This window comes from Leguminivora glycinivorella, chromosome 13 (assembly GCF_023078275.1).
Source record: "Leguminivora glycinivorella isolate SPB_JAAS2020 chromosome 13, LegGlyc_1.1, whole genome shotgun sequence".
Taxonomy (NCBI): Eukaryota; Metazoa; Arthropoda; class Insecta; order Lepidoptera; family Tortricidae; genus Leguminivora; species Leguminivora glycinivorella.
In genome coordinates this window covers 185,874-206,746 of record NC_062983.1, presented here as the reverse complement: position 1 = coordinate 206,746, position 20,873 = coordinate 185,874, and the positions used below count along the sequence as shown (strand labels likewise).

Below are 20,873 nucleotides of genomic sequence, written 5' to 3'. Positions count from 1 at the left end.
TTATATTTTATGAATACACTATAAATAAACTAAAACTACATCAGTGCCATAATTACGTGCAGATACGCAAAATCACTGTATATTACTCGTATAATAACTATGGAGTTAATTAAAATGGTCACAGGTAATACTAGTATTAATATATTTATGTAAGGTTAATGCGGCCATACCAGTATGTCCCGTAGATGTGGTTCTTCAAGTGTGGTTCAAATGTGCCACTCTCAAACAAAAGGTATCACATTATCGCTTAATCATAGGTAATTTGTATAAAAATACGAGCTAAGCTAGCTGATACTAGAGCAGTTTTATGCTTACTTATAGTGAATTACGCCTACAATGCAATGCTAAAGCATTGTCATCTGAAAGGCAAATCAATCAACGAGCCCAAAAAGCTCACCTATACTTTTCAATCACTTAATTACAAGGAGACAGAAGCTATTCTAAGTAATGGTTTTGTAATGTACGTAAATAATAAAAATTTTGCGAATAACAAATGTCCTGTAAATTGCAAGTTATATTTAAGTACCAAAAGTCAGATCTCCGATAGTATATAGATCTAACTCGCCTCGTTATAATGCCCAAAACTTTATTTCCGTTGTAGATTTCTTTTTTTGCATTTCGCATCTCATATAAAATATTATCATTTCGTCACTACTTCATGACTATGTAAAAGTGTTTTATCTTTGTTCTTTAAATTTACTAGTAATACGAGGTTTTTAAAGGAAATCCCAAATACGAAAACCGCAATTTAAAATTAACCTAATAAAATATCAGACCAAAAAAACAGCAAATTGAGTATCTAAATTTGACATAAAATTAAATTTACTTTAGGAGGTGTACCTCCAAATAATTCTGAAAATAGTTTGTTTCATATGCTAACTAAGCTAACTTACAGTGAAAAATGACCATACAGTATGCAGCATTCGAATTATAAGGGAAAGACTTAAAACTGCGACTCAGTCGATATTCCTAAATATTGTATTATTAGTCGATATTTCAATATCATAGAATTTAAGCTTTTTATGGACGCAAAATTAAAATTGTAGATTATCATACATAAAATAGTACGAAAACGTCCTGCGCTAAGCCAACATGCAGTCTCAGCGTTTACGACCAATGTTTTTTTTTCTTCACCCCCCTTCAGCCAGCAACTTATACAACTGAACGTTGAATTCTTGTCCACCTCAAGGATCCATCCAAAATGAATAATGGTAGAAACACAATAGCCCATCGTATCCGCTTGTTTAAGGAAATATCTTGCCGGCTTGTAAGAAAGAAGAAAGACACAAAATAATCATATAACAAATCAGAGACATTATGTTCTGTGCAACGAACGTCTCGTCATGACATGATCAACATTAGTAAGTAACAACTTTCAGGGCTGGACACCACGAGTGCTCTTGCGCAAGCAGTGTTCCAACTTATTTCTAGAAAAATAACAATCTGGCTACCGCTTGTAACCAGCTACTTCAGTCTCCGTCCAGTTAAAACACGAATTTAAGGAAATTTATCTAACCTCTTCGTTAGTTAAATTTCTCTGAAGTAAGGTACTCTTGTGTGCCCATTTTAGGATAGAATAACAAATGTTGCGAAATAGAATTACCTACTAAATAAAATAATAACATATTCGTGGTGTATAATGTCAAAATGTCCAAAAATCAAACAAGATGAATACCTAATTAAGCGAGAACATGTCACTTGGTTCAGATCAAGTTCTAAAATGAACATTTATATTATTAAAAGAAACATCATCAAGTTATCCATAAAGATGTTAAATTCTTCAAGAATTTCAAGACGATATGAACTCTGAAATTTCATTCTTGAATATAATACTGATTAGTCTGCTTACCGTTTACCATCACCTAACATGTATAAACCTTTAGGTGTCGTTCAACGTTAACGATAGAATGTCAGACTACCACTTACACAACCGGTGGTGCTGTGGCCTCAGTCCTGTGTTACGGTGAGATGACTGGCTACCGTTTGCGCATGCTTCGGTCTCATCCAGTATGATCTAAATGATCTGGCTAACGCTTGCACACACCAGGTGCTTTGGCCTCGTCCAGTATAAGCTAAATAATCTGGCTACCGCTTGCACACACCAGGTGCTTCGGCCTCGTCCAGTATAAGCTAAATAATCTGGCTACCGCTTGCACACACCAGGTGCTTCGGCCTCGTCCAGTATTATGATGAAATGACTGACTACCGTTTGCCACACAAGGGCTCCGGCCTCGTCCAGCATTATGATGAAATGTCTGGCTACCGTTTGCCACACAAGGGCTCCGGCCTCGTCCAGCATTATGATGAAATGACTGACTACCGTTTGCCACACAAGGGCTCCGGCCTCGTCCAGCATTATGATGAAATGTCTAGCTACCGTTTGCCACACAAGGGCTTCGGCCTCGTCCAGCATTATGATGAAATGTCTGGCTACCATTTGCCACACAAGGGCTCCGGCCTCGTCCAGCGTTATGATGAAATGACTGGCTACCGCTTGCCACAAAAGGGCTTCGGCCTCATCCAGTACAACTGTAGTGGTGTTATCTGAGATAAATTTCAACAATTATAAGTAGACACAAACATAACAACTTCACAGTTTCACATAAACTTAAGCAGTTCAATATTCAAAACAATTTAACAATATAGAAAAGAACAATCAATTTCCTCAAATTAAAACACATTGTGAACTATATGACGGTGTCGATATTTATGACGTTTATCATGAAAGTCACTACTACTCTCACTACTACTAGATAAATGCTTTCGAGAATTACTTCTCCTTCGACTATAGCGCTCAGACGAACTTGAACGATCTCTACTTGTTTTCACGTATTATTATGGCCCACCCTGTATACGTGCGATAAAAAGAATTGTATTCAGTATAACCATTTGCACTGTGTAGGTCACCATGTATGAACGCATTATGGCCCGCCCTGTATACGTGCGATAAAAAAATATTCGTATCAGGTATAAACATGGCACTAAGTGGGTCGCCACGTGCAAACGCATCATGGCCCACCCTGTATATACATGATTAAAGAAAAACCTTATTTATTATAGTCATGGGAACTATATGGGTCACCATTTATAAATGAATTATGACCCACCCTGTTTGTGTGATCAAAAAAAAACCTTATTTATTATAGTCATGGGAACTATATGGGTCACCATGTATAAACGCATTATGACCCACCCCGTATATGTGTGATTAACAATTTGTATCAGATTGTTTGGTTGTACTAAAATTTTATTTGACGGGTATAGATTTATTTGAAACTACTTGATGTTAAATCAATTTAACCCTTAGGTACCAGTTAAAAAGTTTAACCCTTAGAATTTTAATGTCAGAATGTAAAATATATTATTTCTTTGTTATTGTTTTGAGTTGAGGATGATAAAACCCAATAAGCACTAGTTATTGAATGTAGTTAGTATAATAAGTACTTGATCAGTTTAATCCACTAAAATATTCTGATGAATAATTCGTAAGTATAACTAGTCACTTTTATTTTAGTTCTATATAAACGTTAAATGTAAAAATTCCTATATATAGAAATAAGTAAATAAATAAAAACTAAAACTAAAAGTCCCTGCGGTAAGATGTCGCAGGCGCTGGCTACATTACCTCGCTGGACTGTCAAACTGATCCGTATATATTATATGATAATGTCATAAGCTTTTGGCAGAATCACTTAATTGAAACTGTGTGAAGCCACCATTAACAAAACCAAATCAATAACCAACGAGTAAGCCACTTTCCCGCTATGCTACTGTTTGTAACGGATTGTCTTGCGTTGATTATTAAATTATATTCCTTCATCTCAAATACTATTTAGGATTTGAAAAAATTGTACACTAGCATCTTGAGGTAGCAATTGCAAGCAAAATTTCATTAGCCCAAATTGGCCCGTTGAATAACCGGATTTCATAAGAACTTATTTATCATTATTGTATTTTTATTATGAAATCATAACAATTTAACCGAAATATATGCTAAAACCCTATAAATATGAGCTCTATATGCAGCTCTAAAGTTTTTGTAATGACAGTTAAGTAGATAATGTACGCTTGGCACATTGTGCAGGCTACTATGCAGATACAGTTTTTATTATCTATTACAACTCAGAGGACTTCATGTTGTGATTTATTTACTCAATATAATTTCATTTGAATTATTTAGAGCATTTTACATTCCTGATGTGTTTTATTCATTGATAAATTGTATGGCTGTAATTGCAATCATCCAACATTCATCAATGATATTATTAACCATTTTAAAGTAAATCAGTGTGTAAGAATATTACAATTATGGTTTAATAACAAATAAGCTTTGGTATGTAACACTGACTACAAGGCCGTAACTGAAAAGTAGGCTACTACCGAACAACAATATGAAAGGAAAGAACTCTTTGACAAAGCCGGTTATTACCAAGTGTGCTAATGAAAATAAAGTTAAATATAAATCATTGCTAATAGTGACATGATTATTGTTGTATTCACCATGTTTCTCAACATAATGAATAGGTAGAGCATGCTCAGTTTGCTACACATATTATCGATATTCGTGGGTGACTTTTCTACGTAATTTAGTTACTATGCTACGAGAATATCTTAACCCGTAAACAATAACACAAGTTACTTGATACACCTTATGTTGAATCGAGGCTCGAATTTGTCCGAGCTAGTAGTAGAACATAACTATTTTCTTGCAAATAACCTCAAATATTACGACATTTTCTGTTTGCTTTCAGGGCACAAAACATGTTATTTATGTTAATTGTTCAGTATATCAGTAACCCCCGATAACTACGATCGATAATTAAGTACGAAATCGTATGAGTAGCAAGCCGGCTCAGATTGAAAAGAATAACAATTCTTACATACCAAGTTGTCCTTGATCCTTTACTTACAAAACACAATTCTGTGGGTTTGAGAACTTATGTCACTTCTGAATTTTTACCAACATAGTAATTAAGATTCCAAAAGGGGTCCTTCGTGCTATTTATTATTATTTTACGAATCGTCACAGAAAACAAAGTTCACTTCTTTACGCCGAAAAAAACTAACTGACAACCCGCGCTCGCGCCGCCGGGGTTGCCAACATACAAAAAATATATCAATCTTTGGGTAAAATTATGAGATTTTTAACATTGTCTTAAAAATATTATATAAATAATTTGTGAAGTTATGAGATTCTTAACAGTATTGATGACAAGAGCACTCCATAGATGGATCTCCATCTTCCTTATTAAAATAGAGCATTGCTGACGGCGTCAACGCATTGAAATACTAGCATTTAAAATGTTTACATTGTAATATAATATTAAGGAAGCTAATACCTAAGATGTAACACTAATCCCTAAGATACATACGTATGTGCTTAATTAAGGAATAAAATGTTATAAATAGATTATGTATAACTACACATAGCATTAACCATATATTTTTGTTTTTAAGATCTAGATTGTTTAGGAAAAATTTTTTTTTAGCCAGTAACCATTACGATATATTTGTATATAAACAAAAAAAAAATGTCAAAAACATATTTTTTTTTTCCAAAAAGAGGGAAGGTGTAGTGTAGTCGTGACGTAGCTTATTTATCATTGTAAAGGCTTGACCTAAATGAACCATAATTAATATTATATTAAAACAATACTTAAAGGTCAGCCTAAATGTCACGCACGTAGGCATCAACTATATAAGCCTAACCATCTTCAAATAAATGTTCATTTACTTAACTGGAAACAAGAGTATTATTTTATCACTAGTACCGCCGACCATTATATGACTATTAATGCATTGCATGCATTCGCCTATCAATAAAAACATGTACTTATCTAGTAAGGAGCAGAGTTATCTTTTCGAATTATGATTTTGACAAAATTAAAGAAATTATAAATCACAGAGTAAAATTAGTAAAATTACATTTGTATAATTGTAATTATTAGTTATTTGTTTTACAAGGGGGTAAAGTAGTTGTTTAACCGCACGTGCCAATATTGATACCTGAGGAAGCGAAAGATTCCAATATTGAACCGCGAGCGTAGCGAGTGGTTAAAAAAGTGGAATCTTGAGCGTTGCGAGGGTATCAAGGCACGAAGGTTAAACAAACTTTGCCACCGAGTGAAACACAAAATTTTTCACCGCACTAAGACGAATAAATTACTGACTATAAAACATCAAAATAAATCAAATTCATCAATTTATTCAATATTTATGATTCAAAATCATCATTTATAGGTAAAATCTAGCAGCCAGATTAAGACATCGAGTTAAAATTTGTATGAAATTACTTTGCCCCTTGTGGATAAAATGCAATTTTGCTATCTGTTTTCGAATAGCAAAGAAAGCCTTTACCAGTTGGTGCGGTGAAATAGTTATTTGTTATACAAGGGGGCAAAGTTGTATTTTAACGCCGAGTGTGGAATTGAAAATTGAGCAAATGAAAGGATTCTATAGTTGAACCACGAGCGAAGCGAGTGGTTCGAGAATAGAATCCTGAACTTGCGAGTTTTTTAACACACGAGAAGTAAAATACATTTGCACCCGAGTGTAACACAAAACTTTTCCCCTCACTATAGCGAGGAAACTACAACGCAACAAATGCGTTTATCACTGCTTCCAGTAGTTCCACAGGTGGTAAATCATCTTTATTACTAGATTCACCTACTTTTATCAATTTTAAAGCAGTTAATTTGACTTTATTCAAGGTCAAATTACTTTACCCACTAGTGGATAAAATGCGTTTTTACCAGCTGGTATTAAAGGACAAAACACGTGTTTCCGAGCTAGTGAGGGGAAAACATATTTATTTGTCACCGTTTTATAAGTACATATTAAAAAAAGTGAGAGAGGCAGTTTCAATTTATCGTAAATATAATAACTTGTTGCTTACAACTTAGATTTTCCATTTCCGCAATAAGTCGGCTTCCGGTTTTGTAAAAGATTTTGCTGAGTTCGATCTCCGGCTGAACGTGGGTACTTTAATTTAAACTATTTTTCTTTAATCTTTGTACCTAATTATGTAGTGGTTCTTACCTCCAAAAAGTTACCAGAATGCAGTAACGCGCATCTTTTCGCATATCTTTCAGTGTTACACTTTATGACATCCTGTATTTACAAGCGTATGTTTTTCTAGTTATCTTGAGCTTTAAGTAGGTACCTATTCCGTATATTGCAGATGTAATTATCCTCTCACGGAAAACAGATTAAGACTTATCTTATACTTTTAAACGAGCAATTCTTGTATATTTATTTATTTATTTATTTATTTATTTATATCTATATTTATTTACACTGACGATCTCGGGAACCGCTCTAACGATTTCGCAGAAATTTGTTATATGGGGGTTTTTGGGGGTGAAAAATCGGTCTAACTTATCCTTAGGTCCCGGAAAACGCGAATTTTCGAGTTTTCATGCGTTTTTCTTCGCGCGCCATCTCGTGTGCAGTAGTTGTACTGTTAAGACAGAATTCTTTCGGTCGATGTAAGTACTATTTATTGCAAACACTAGATGGCGACACAGGTCAAGGCTAAAACGAATAGAAAATATACTATTTGAGTTTTTGTGGCAAATGCGCGCCATCTCGTGTGGAGTAGTTGTGTTGTTAAGGCTGAGAATTCTTTCGCTCGATGTAGGTACTATTCATTTTTGAACTAGATGGCGACACATGTCAAGGATACGAAACAGAACCGAGCGAAGCTCGGTTGCCCAGATATTGAAGAGATTATATACCACGACCCCGCCGAAAGATATCATTAAATGTACAGGATTAACAGGATAATTACGAAAACAATCGTTTCAGCTTATTGCACATGGTGTTTTTTTCCCTCACTAGTTCGCAAAGTAATGTTGTACATTTTTTGTCAGGTCGAAACTTCAAAGGAGCGTAATATTATATTATACTTATGTAACTACTGAAAAACGTCGTACGAATAGTACCTACGTGCGAAGAGGGAGGAATTCGTAACTCGTGTCCATTTAAAATATTCTCTTTGATGGTATTTTATATATAATTATATATCGACAGACCGTCAATTGTTTCGAATTTCCTCTTTTCCGCACTTGTATTGCAAAAATTTGACTTTTTTTTTTCTAAATTATGTTAAAGTCAAGTTTTTCTACCTAACCCTTATCAAGTTTTATAATTGATCACGTCTCAAATGTCACCCTGTATTGCGACCGTTTCCGCCACTAACTACTCTGTCACTGTTACATGTCATCTCCGCGCGATGGGATTACCATCCACCCTCTCCTTCCAAACACAACCTTACTACTTCAACTTAAGGTCTAAATTACAATGGCAAGATTTTATTATCGAGGATAGAACTGTATTTGAAAGATATAAGGTGCATATTGCAATGATAAAAGCAGTGTTTAGATAGCTCTCGCTTAAATCCTCAATAAAACGCCTTAATCTCAATTATATAAGGTTAATTTTACAGTGAAAAGATATTATAGGCTTAGAAAGGACCCGGCCTGAGATGTCAGGTGGATTAATTTTCATCAGGATGTGTCTCGTCTTTTTTGTAGACTTGAAGATATTAGGTTGTCAATTCTAATCGTAGATCAATAAGGATTTGTAGGCGGCTTGGTACCTAACTATGTTTATTTTTTGCAAATGTTCATTTTAAGAAGAGATCGGTGTAGGTATAATATATGTATATCTAAAATCTACTTATGTTATACTATAACTTACCTATGAATAGTAGGGTATAGGTTAATTCCCATCTTGGTCTGTTTTTCTAAAAGAAAAGTTGAGGAAAATCTCAGACTTGGTACCCGTTAAAAATCCACCCTGTATTATATTGTACTATATATGTTTAAACTATAAACTGTAGATGATCATTAAATTCATTAATTATCTAATAGTATTAGTAAACCCCTCCTTTCCGATTGGTATGATGGGACAAACGATTTTTATCCTCTAGGGCTTGTCAACTTTAGTAAACATCATTTAGGTGTAGAGTGTAAGAATTTAAGTTAAGGTTTTTTTTACAATACTCGTGTTCTTTAAGAACGTGACACGCCTAAAACCAGTCCATAAAATCTTCCCAACACTTTTATTTTCCTCCATTAACGGACGATCTCTCAAAAGGACCAACCGGTTTCGATAAGCGCACTATTTAAATAATTATCTCATTAGACTTGTAAAGCGATCGTAAAGGACCTATTATGCAAAACGCTTTAAAAGTGAGACGGATTATTGTAAATTATGCTAAACTTGCGATATAATTTATGTGAAACTAAATTAGGACAACGGAATTGCGTGAAAGTTTAAAAAGAATGGGGTAAGCGGCTTCTCCGTACAAAGGCAGATCCCATTTTGGTTTGGATACTGACGTGACGAAATGGCAAATATTACCATACCATACCTTAAGAAAAACATTTCTATTCCCTTTTTTATTTTACGACTTTGTCCGTGTGATTGATATACATTATTGGTCCCAAATTTCAGCTTTCTACAGCCATCGGTTACTGAGTTATCCGCGAACGAACGGACGGACAGACAGACGTGTATTAGAGGAAGGAAGTGTATTCATTCCCAACAGGGGCCAGGAACAGAGCTGCATTGATCGGGGCTTGAACTCCGGACGTCCGGAGATAACGCGGCACAACCGGCGCGCTGTCACAGCGGAGCTAAGTACCTACACGGTCGTCATAGTACAAGTTATACAACACATTCATAGTTAGAAGCATTTTATGGGAATAACATTTAACCCTTTACTGCATACGAAGCCATTTATGGTGGATATATAGGTAATCAATATTTTTATTGACTGAGGTAAATGATTGAGAGTTTCCCATTTTTTGTGTTTGCGTTGTCTTAGCATTTTGCCACGACTCATGAGAACCCGGGGTCCACTTTGGCAACCAACAATGCAACAACAAATACTAATTTGGCGTTGAAAATAGAGGAAAGCAACTGCCATCTGTCTTTCCAAATCAGATGGTAAATATAAACTGGCCTCCCCTTGGAATTTGCACAATTACTTCACAATGATTTCCTTCTCCTTGTCAAATAAGGCTTCGTTTATAAGTTATAAGTTCCGAAAAATCTTACTGCTAGGCCACCAGCAGTTTGTTTCTTATACAATGCCGATGTGTGAATAAATATATACGAATTTAATGATTATTACAGTCACATTGCCGTAGAATGAGCTGGCACGGGCGCTTGTTTACTAACTGTTGGCAGACATGACACCTCAACTGAGTCGTTTGTTTTATTGCTAGTCAAACTCATTAGTGGAGATTGGTCGCTAAACTAAAACTACAAATTCTACTTTTTCCTAACTGCAAAAAACCAAACTCTAATTCGTTTAAAATGTGTGTTGGTCAAAATCAAAAATCGTGAAAACTTTGTTGTTGTCTAGATTCCCAAGTTGTAATCACTAGTATTTTAAAAATATATTTTTTGCCTTTAATAAAAATGCGCGTGCACTAAATTCAAAAATGTATCAGAGAATGTTTCTGTAGAAATGCACAGCGCTTTAGGACAGCCAACTGCCAACCATCCAAAATGGTTTAGTATAAAACATTGAACTACTACTCTATTTTTCGCGCTAGAACATTTTTCTTAAACACAGCATTTAACCATTTACAGCCCCGCACATGATTTGTGCGACTATCCCGTTTCCAATCCATTTCAACTACTTAACTCGTAATGACATTCCGTCGCAGCCACAGCGAAACCGACCGTATAACAGAAGTGGTAAAGTTCTGGTTGTAGGAGTGGCCTGGTATGCGACACCATTTGGCAGTCCTCATTATGTGACGCATTCGTTACACATCATTGAGGCGAGTGTTCGGAAAGTTTAGCACACGGCGTGACACGGCGGACCAGCCGGCCTCGCCGAAATGACAACCGTTGATGCTAGACGCCAATCCAAACGCAGTTTGGCTCTTTCGCACCAACACGGAAAAAGCTAGCTACGATTACGATATTATCGTAAGCGTTTGTTGTGCATTTGTCTACGTACCCAGATAAAAACTTCAAAAATTTCAGCTTACTTGCGTTGTCCCGGCATTTTACAGCGACTCATGGGAGCCTGGTGTTAACTTTGCATAGCTGGGCACCGTTAATCAAATAGTTAACTTCGTTAATCGCTAATCCGTTACTAAAAAAGTTAACTTCGTTAATCGTTAAAGCGATACATTTCGACAAATTTAACGCAAGTTAAAGTTAATCGTTAATCCGTTAACACGTGAAAAAAAATGAACTTTTCTTTAAATATTTAGTTGCATCAGTATCCACTATAACGTATTATATTTCTGTAAAAGGCCGAAGTACAGCTAGCCTATTGAACTCTAGGCTGCACGTGGAAGGCAGTGATCGCCTGAGCTACTGCCAAGAGCTGTGTCAGGAGAGATGCTGGCGGTGACGGGACTGTTGTGGCACTTTGGGCGGTAGAGGCTAGGGAAGCGAATGTGGTCGTAAATAGGGCTCGAATTTGCTGCCCTATCACTACAACAGTCGCCATGGTAAAGCTTAGGATTCACCGAATCAAAGTTAGTAAAAGCAAATCCACGTGAAGAATACTTTTTTAGGTAATATTTCGGACTTATAGCAATCGACATCGGTAAAACCTAGGATTTACCGGCAAATCATAGAATTTGCCGTACTTCGGGCTTTTATAGTAGCGTTCAGAACGTGTTTTTCACAGCGCAGATGGCGCCTGTGCCCTACTAGATTAACGATTAACGGACTCGGAGAAATTTAACGGAAGTTAACGAGTCCGTTAACATTTTTTCAAGTTAACTTAAAAGTTAATACGTTAATCGAAATGTTAACTTCGTTAATTAACGATTAACGGATTAACGAGTTAATGCCCAGCTATGTAACTTTGCCAACTAGTCATCATCCTCCCTGCGTTATCCCGACATTTGCCACGGCTCATGGGAGCCTGGGGTTTGGCAACTAGTGACTAGTATTTACGAAAGCGTTGCTGTCTGACATTTTAACCTGGAGGGCAAATTAGGCCCTTTTAGGATAACCGAATTTCATCAAGATTTTTTCCTTCACCTAAAGATGACTGGTAAGTAGATTATCACTACATAGTATAAAACAAAGTCGCTCTTTCTGTCCCTATGTCCCTATGTATGCTTAAATCTTTAAAACTACGCAACGGATTTTGATGCGGTTTTTTTAAATAGATAGAGTGATTCTAGAGGAAGGTTTACATGTAGGTATAGTACCCATGCGAAGCCGGGGCGGGTCGCTAGTTTTATAATATAAGAGAGTAGAGACTGCACGATCCCACAGTCAAACCGTGGAAACTGTTTTGTGGGACACTGTACTTGTATAAGCTGTATACTTTTATGTTTATAAATAAATAAATAATGATATTAATAGGTAGCTGGAAGCCGTCCAGATTGAAAGACGCACACTTTTACCGCTAGATCACCAATATCACCATCACTTCCATGCCTGTCGCTGGAAAACTACACCTCGTCTCCTCTTGATATTTAGTTATTTTCGATGATTTCTTTCGAACAACACTGTGTTAATTAGGGACTGCCTTAAAGTGCTTCTTTTCAGCCATATCCTCATTGCTGGGGGTAACAATTTTCACAGACGGTTTTTGCAACTTCTTCTAAAGTACTTCTATCTTGTGTTAGTGCATTAGTAAAGTAATATTATTGGTTTAATTTAAACTAGACGCGGTACCAGCCGCGAATAGATGTCTGTTGAATAGCTCGACAGCGTTAGCTCCATTGCTGACATATCCATCTTCAAAGTTGCGTGCTAGGGAACTCTTCCAAGGAATGTTTGCAACAGAAACATGCTTACAGCGAGCAGGGCTATGTATAACGTTGTGTGCTCACATGTTTAACCCAGGGCCGATGTACGCAAGAAAGGCCAATCCATCATAATTATATAAATGTTGTTGAATAACCTGGAAGAGTTAGTATAGGACCATAACTGTTATATTCATCTTCAAGCTGCGTGCAAGGGAACAGTGACATGCCTGCTGCTGGGAACTGATGCCATTAAGGCGTCTCTTACTATGGAACAAGCATGAATTTATGAACAGAGATAACAATTTGTTCTCTTCAGTCGCCAGTTAGTATTCTATTCATCCAATGAACTAGCCAAAGTGTGTGTAAAAATTCATAAATAATAAAAATCTCAGACCCAAGACAAAGACTCGTTTAGAGTACGTTCGTTTTAAATAGCTTAATGAAAGTAAAATATTTTAAAACTACCATTTCCATATTACGTTCTAAGAAATCGTGTTCGACTGAATGGCGTGTCCAGGAGAAGATATTTGTTATATGGTTGATGTAACCCAACGCCTATCCCAATTCATTTAACATAACCAAACATAATTATGTAAATTAAAAAACAGGTGTCCAAACGTAATGCAATGAAAACATCGAACCAGCGACAAAAACCTCCAAATGGAACATGCATTATTTAAAGTGTTCTCACACCGTCCTAAATAAATATCGTAAAGCATGGCGTCCCGGTCCCGGAGACTGAGATTGAGGAGCGCGGCTCTTCACAAATTCGACCACCAAAGACTACATCTGTCCACTGTCAGTTCCCCCCCCCCGAAGGCCTGTCAGTAAGTGAGAAGTAAAATAGTTTTTAAGATTTTATGGTCAATTGTAACCAAACGTGATGATTTATGTATATTTATGATACTTTACAATACAGGTTGCTTTGTTAATTCTTCTAAGAAGTGCGGCCCGATATAAAAGTTAACAATACAGGACCTATTCTATTCGTGTTTTCTATATAATACTTAGTGAACAGGCATCTTCTGGGCGAGCTCACTCCATCGTAGGCCACGTCTTTGCCTTTAGCTAGTCTGTGGCCAAGAGTAAGCCCATTTATAATATTTTTTTAAATGTTCACCTAGAGCTCATGTTAAACTGGGTAGTAGTCCAAAGTCGCGGCCAGCTTTATAAACAGGGCAAATGTATCGAAGAGGGAGCGAGTGACGGATGGGCCGGCAATTGAACGATTACGGGCCGCCGGTGCGCGCTTTTATTTGCTCCTTTACTGGCATCTGGAACTGAAAGAACGTATGTTGCTTTGGAAATTCAGGGGAAATGACGTTTTGGCTTAGGTGTAGTTACCTACAGATAAATCAAATTAATGCATGGTTCTTTTGTTAGATTATGTACATAGACCGAGGGATGGTGGATACTGGATAAGTATTAGGAATAGGAATTAATAGCGGTGAACTATTTCATTCATTGTCTTAAGCAAAAGAGTTAGAGAATCGGATATCTTAGACATACAAACACAAGTGAGAATAAAGGCCCAATGGTTTACAGCGGTATCAGCAAGGTGTTTATAAAAAAATAGTCTGAAAATGTCGAACTCATCTGCGGTGTATCCGGTCGACCTTTTCACACTTTTTTTTTCCCTAGTCTATAATTGTGTCCCACTGCTGGGCAAAGGCCTCCCCTTTCTTCCACACTGATTTTAAACAGGATAAATTATAAGCCAATTTATACATTATGTACGTAACGTGCATGCTTGCCTTGCTTGGGATATTTAATAAGATCGGGCTAAAAGGTTCGTTAGTATTGTCCTGGTCCACTAAGCCTTGAAAATACTCTTGAAATCATTATACCTACTTACCTAAGATCTAAGGTTTATTAATTTCGTGTATTTTTCATTCTCCTGTGCGCATAGATAACTTTGTCATTTGCTGACGATACGATTATCTTTTACAACTAAGTGAGAAACACTAAACTACGAACCTCGTATGGACTCCCAGTCTTGTTTACATTTTATTTCCAGCTATCTCAACCCCACGCGTGTATAAATAACACATGTGTGTAATCGCGTTTACTTCTCAGATAGCTTTAATACATTCATAGAAGTTCTCAGCGTTACTGTATGGACGCCAGCTGCAAATCCACTCGTGCGCAGTTAAAGTATTTCAAACTGTTTGTTAATGTTTAAATTGTGTAACCCTCAGATAACTATTAACGCAGATACATACATGGCAGGAAATGTATTAAAAACATGTAAGTTATCATTCGCCTGCCCTTATCCCAGTCATTTGGGGTCGGCGCGGCATGCCCTTCTTTTCCATGCCAATCATACCATTCTATGGCCTGTCATCTAAACATTCACTCGTTTCTGTTTCATTGTTATCCTTCACACAATCCATCCAGCTCTTCCTCGGTTTTCCTCTCCCGTTACTTCCTTTGACATTAGTAGTAGTAGTAAACACTTTATTGTACAGAACAAATTACATGTAGGTACAGAGAATAATTATAACGGTTATGTAGAAAGGCGAGCTTGTCCCTTTAAGGGATCTCTTCCAACATATATTCGTAATACCTTTCTCGTCACATACTAACTATTATTTAATTTATTTATTATTTAATACAACAAAATTTGGCCCATAATGGTTACTACTGACCTATACATTATTGAACATTTAAAAGCTAATTGTTAGCATAACATAAAACAGAAAGTATACAGATTCAGATTCAATCATTTATTCAATGGTAAACACAGTTAATATACATAAGTATTATATAAAATTCTAATAAGTGATGAGATTTTTAAAAAAATGTAACTCTGGTTTACCACGAAATGGTCCCGCCTCAGCATAAATGCTGACCCGGGGGTCAGCGCTGATCTTCTTTATACAACACAACAACAGCAACAGGTACACATTACAGCAATAAAATGAATAAAACAATCACCTAGTGGCGGCCATGACACACTCAAAATACTGCGCTATACAGAGTGTAACAAAAATGGTGGTGATCCGTTTAAGGGCGTACTCAGTATCGTATTCTCATCAGAAAAAAGTAGAAGAAAAAATTTTCACTTTTGTATGAGCCGGGCCGCGCGAATCGGTCGAATCTCCATACAAAGATAAAAAAAATTTTTGCGAAAAAAAATTTTTATCCTACTTTTTCCTGATGAGAATACGATACTGAATACGCCCTTAAACGGATCACCACCATTTTTGTTACACCCTGTATGTGATGTGAGTCATATCATATCGGCTGGCTACAGTAGCCAGGATGGGGTTGGTGCTGGCCCGCGCTCTACTTTACAAAGCCACGGGGCAGTTCTTTTGCGTATTATCACAGAATATATAATAGTACGAATAGTAGTCATCCGCGGAGTTAACATACTGTATAATATTTAAACGACACTTGACACTAACCATCTTAAAAACAAAAAAATAATTAAATACCACGTGGTGAAGCCCAAGCGATGACTATACACTTCACTATAAAACTTTGACAAACGATTTTAAATTTTATTACAAACGTATTAAGTCGAGTGCTTGATGATAAGTGACGTGCAAATTCAAAGTTATATCTCCAAGCGATTATAGAATTTATTGTAAAGGGATAAGGTTGAGATGTTGAGGTTTTGTGAATATTATCTCATTTGGCGCCTGAAACAATTGCTTAAGTGTGGGAGCAAAAACCAAGCGCCGACTGACACACAATAGTAGCTACATTACGATGCAAGTGCGGAAAAGAGGAAATTCGGAACGAGTGGCGATAAATTATAACACGACCGAAGGGAGTCCCTCTTCGTAACGACATTCATGTGGCCCTTTGAAGTTGCGACCTAACAAGATATAGGTACAATACTTAGGTACTTTGCGAATCTCTGTTCCACAGACAATATCGAGCATTCGAATGTTATGAAAAAGCCATTTTTCCGTAATTTTGTGGTTGGTGCCATATATCGGACATTAGGTATCGATCCGGAGGTCGCGGGTTCGAACTCCGGCTTGTACCAATGAGTTTTCGGAACTTAGGTGCGAAATATCATTTGATATTTGTCAGTCGCTTTTCGGTGAAGGAAAATATCTAAGAGGAAACCGGACTAATTCCAATAAGGCCTATAGTTTACCCTTCGGGTTGGAAGGTCAGATGGCAGACGCTTTCGTAAAAACTAGTGCCTACGCCAAATCTTGGGATTAGGTAGTTGTCAAAGCGGACTCCAGGCTCCCATGAGCCGTGGCAAATGCCGGGATAACGCAAGGAGGATGATGAGGTAAGACGCAAATTATTACCGAAAAGTTGTTAAAGAAATATAATCAACGAATGTGGCTGGAATGAAAACAATTCAGTTAGGAATTAATTCAGTTTTATTTACTTTCATCTTGTTCTTGGTCCTTGAATTTCTTCATGGGAATAATAGGAGCCTCGCACGTCAGATTTCTATTTTTGAAACCCTTTGGAGCCTGTGTCGAGTTTTCCGACATCTCCTCAGTCGACAGGGATTCACTCTTCACAATTATTACATTTGAAACGCCACTCTCTGGCGACCTTTTCAATGCTTTTGCAGAAGTTTTAAATGTTACTATTCCAGTATCTGAGACAGAACATTCTGCGTTTTCTGATGAAAACATTTCAACTTTTATGTTTTGTAAAGATTCTTCTTCAATTTTGACCCCTGGTATTTTTTGTAAAGATTTTCCCACATTTTTGACCTTTGTGGATGTTGATGAGCTTCCTTCTATATCTCTAGCTAGCAGCAAGGTCGGGACGGCGCCACGTTTGAGAGTTTTGAGCCATTTTATCTGGGAGTCGTCGAAGTGATTGCTGCAAACGCAGTAGGAACTTCTTTTCAAATTGTCCTTTTCTAGCATGTCGTCTCTGCCGAGAAGTGTCAGCCATTTCTTGTATCTGTAGCAGAAACAAAAACGATCGTAAAACTGTCGAAATTGCAAATGACTGAAAATCACGTCATAAAACTTTGTACGTAGGTACAGTCTGACCAAAGAGAGTAGAATTTAAAAAGTGGCATCCTTTTCAAATCAATATGTGCGAGAAAACGGGACGACACTACGATGTTGCAACTTTTTAGGGTTCCGTAGTCAACTAGGAACAGTAGGAACCCTTATAGTTTCGCCATCTCTGTCTGTCTGTCCGTCCGTCCGTCCGCGGATAATCTCAGTGACCGTTAGCACTAGAAAGCTGAAATTTTGTACCAATATGTACATCAATCACGCCGACAAAGTGGTAAAATAAAAAGTGGAAAGAATTGCTTTGTTAGGGTACCCCCCCCCCCCCCCTACATGTAAAGTGGGGACTGATTTTTTTTTTCATTCCAACCCCAACGTGTGATATATTGTTAGATAGGTAGGTAATATTTAAAAATGAATAAGGGTTTACTAAAATCGTTTTTTGATAATATTAATATTTTCGGAAATAATCGCTGCTAAAGGAAAAAAAGTGTGTCCCCGGGGCCCCTCTAACTTTTGAACCATATGTTTAAAAAAATATGAAAAAAATCACAAAAGTAGAACTTTATAAACACTTTCTAGGAAAATTGTTTTGAACTTGATAGGTTCAGTAGTTTTCGAGAAAAATATGGAAAACTACGGAACCCTACACTGAGCGTGGCCCGACACGCTCTTGGCCGATTTTAATTTCTTATTTTTGGTCAGACTGTTGGTATTGCCATTCTTCATGCATTGTTACCTATTTAGGCATCTATAGAATCTCAAAATACGCTTTCATACGCCCGGTTTTCCTTTTAAGTGCCTGTAAGTGCGTTTTCACATTATCCGATCCGATATCGGATGTATGTCGGAAGGATTTCAAAGTCAAAAATTAAAGATGGCGGCTTATATGTATGGGATATCGGTCCTACATTTGATATCGGATCGGATAATGTGAAAACGCACTAACGCAACCACTTCCGACATTTTAAATTGTAAGTTTTTTATAAGAATTAGTCATTTATCAGTAGCTAAGCTTAAATGGGACTGGGCTGGACACATCTGCCGCATGCCAAACGACCTGTGGGCCAAGAAAAGTACCGAATGTAGCCAACCATAGTGCGGCGTGACGGCAGACCGCGAAGGAGATGGCGGCACGAACTTGACGTCTTTCGAAAAGATTGGCCAAACATTGAATTAACCGAGACGCGTGGAAGAAATAGAGGGAGGCCTTTGCCCAGCAGTGGGACACAACAGGCTAACAAATAAATAAATAGTAGTAATTTATTTACCTTTCCACCTCTTCCTCCGAGTGTCCGGTCGGCAATTGGAAGAACGTGCAGTCGGAATTGTTGTCGTTGTTGAAGCAGCCGGCCGCGATGCAGTATTTACTCGCTCTCTTACATTTCGTCTCCCATTTACGCATTTTTTAATATTTAGACTATATTCGATTGTAATAAAGGGACTGACGGAAGGGATTTTCAATTCAATAAATTATAGAATGAAAAACAAGCTTTGTATTTAACGCGAAAATTGACTACAAATTGCAATACGCGCGTCACGCGGCACCGCGTGGCAACCACTGGCGAGCACCAGACCCGGTGCGGCGGGCAGGGGCGCCACGACGAGGTCACGGTATTATTTTTAGTCACTTAGTTAATAGTTTATGTTACCTAGTTAAATGCCAACATTTATGTTGATGTTTAAAATTTCAAATTTCAGGCACACGGACGTTCCTTTATTTACTTTATTTTATTAAATTAATTTAATTTAACATTTTATTTATTATATCATATTAATATTCACAATTTAATTTTAATTTTTAATTTAAAATTTGAAATTTTGAATTTAATTCGAATTTAATTTTGTTTTAATGTAGTTTGATTTTAAATAATAATAAGTGAATTTTATAGCTTTAATTTTTATTGTATATTGTAATTTGTTAATTTTAAATAATGTAACGTAATGTAACAATATGGACTGTTTGTCTGAAATAAACGAATACAATACAATATAATATTATTCTCAGAACTTAATAACACTAGTGAAGTTTAGAGGGCGGACAAGCCGCTGGCGGAAGTGTCGCAGTTGTTAGCTCATTGAACATACAGTTGTCGTTGTGTGCGTGCGTGATGACACGACTCGCTGGTCGTTCGCATGTACACACACATGGAAATGGTGCGCGTGTATTGCGCAATAGCCGAATAGGAGCGTTCTACAACTGTGAGTGAGTTCAAGAACAGGCGTATTCGATACAAATTGGCAAGTCCATTCGGCAAGAAGCCGGGTGTGGCAGGTTCGCAACCACTGGCGAGCACCAGACATGGTGCAGTGGGGAAGGGGCGACGCCGACCCGATTTATTTTTATTGTTGAGTTGAGACTAAGTGCGTTTTCACATTATTCGATCCGATGTAGGACTGATATGATGATATCCCATATATTTAAGCCGCCGTCTTTGATTTTTGTCTTTGAAATCCTTTCTACATCCGATATCGGATCGGATAGTGTGAAAAGGCACTGAACAAGACCGAACGCAGTGTGCGGTCTAGAGATTGCAATCCGGTCCGGTTGATAGCTGCTCGACATTACCGACGCGTGGGATTTTATTATGTAGAATGCGAACGTGAGTATCTATCATGAGTATATTTGCGACTACATTCATTTAGTGCTCTTGAGTTTGACAAAGTGTAATTACATCATTTGTATGTGGTTGTGGATGACGAAGCATGTAGCTAAATTTGTTTTGTGTCCCGCCTTTAGCCCAACCACAACTCAACTACATACGTTTTTTTTTATTTATTTATATAATTAAGTCCACCATAGCTTTATAACAATTCCTACTTTCAATGCGCAGCTATAAGTAGTAGTAGTATAGTAGCTGCACCAGGATTTATGTGAGTACCTCTTGAGAAACGTTCCTTCACAGCAATGTAAGTAGAAACAACTTCCACGTCCAGTTTACGGCATTGTGCCCCGAAAGGAGACAGAAACTTGCTAACGCCGCGCCTCAAACATCGCCGCCAGTATTACAACTTCATAGTGTAACAACCGAAGAAAAAACCAAAATAGTAATAGGTACTTGTAGTAGTAGTAGTAGTAAACACTTTATTGTACAGAACAAATTACATGTACAGAGAATAATTATAACGGTTATGTACTTGTGTGCGTAGCCGAATGCACAAACGCCCACGAAACGCC

At 37.1% G+C, this 20,873-nt stretch overlaps 1 protein-coding gene across 1 annotated transcript; it reads right to left on the bottom strand.

Annotated features, from left to right (window-relative positions):
* Window positions 1-17,095: 17,095 nt before the first annotated feature.
* LOC125232648 lies at window positions 17,096-19,226 on the bottom strand. The gene is made up of 2 exons (XM_048138401.1): window positions 18,967-19,226; window positions 17,096-17,636 (listed from the first exon to the last, which is right to left on the bottom strand). The coding sequence occupies exons 1-2, from the start codon at window positions 19,098-19,100 to the stop codon at window positions 17,096-17,098; spliced, it is 675 nt and encodes a 224-aa protein (XP_047994358.1). The 5' UTR covers window positions 19,101-19,226.
* Between the last annotated feature and the right edge of the window lie 1,647 nt (window positions 19,227-20,873).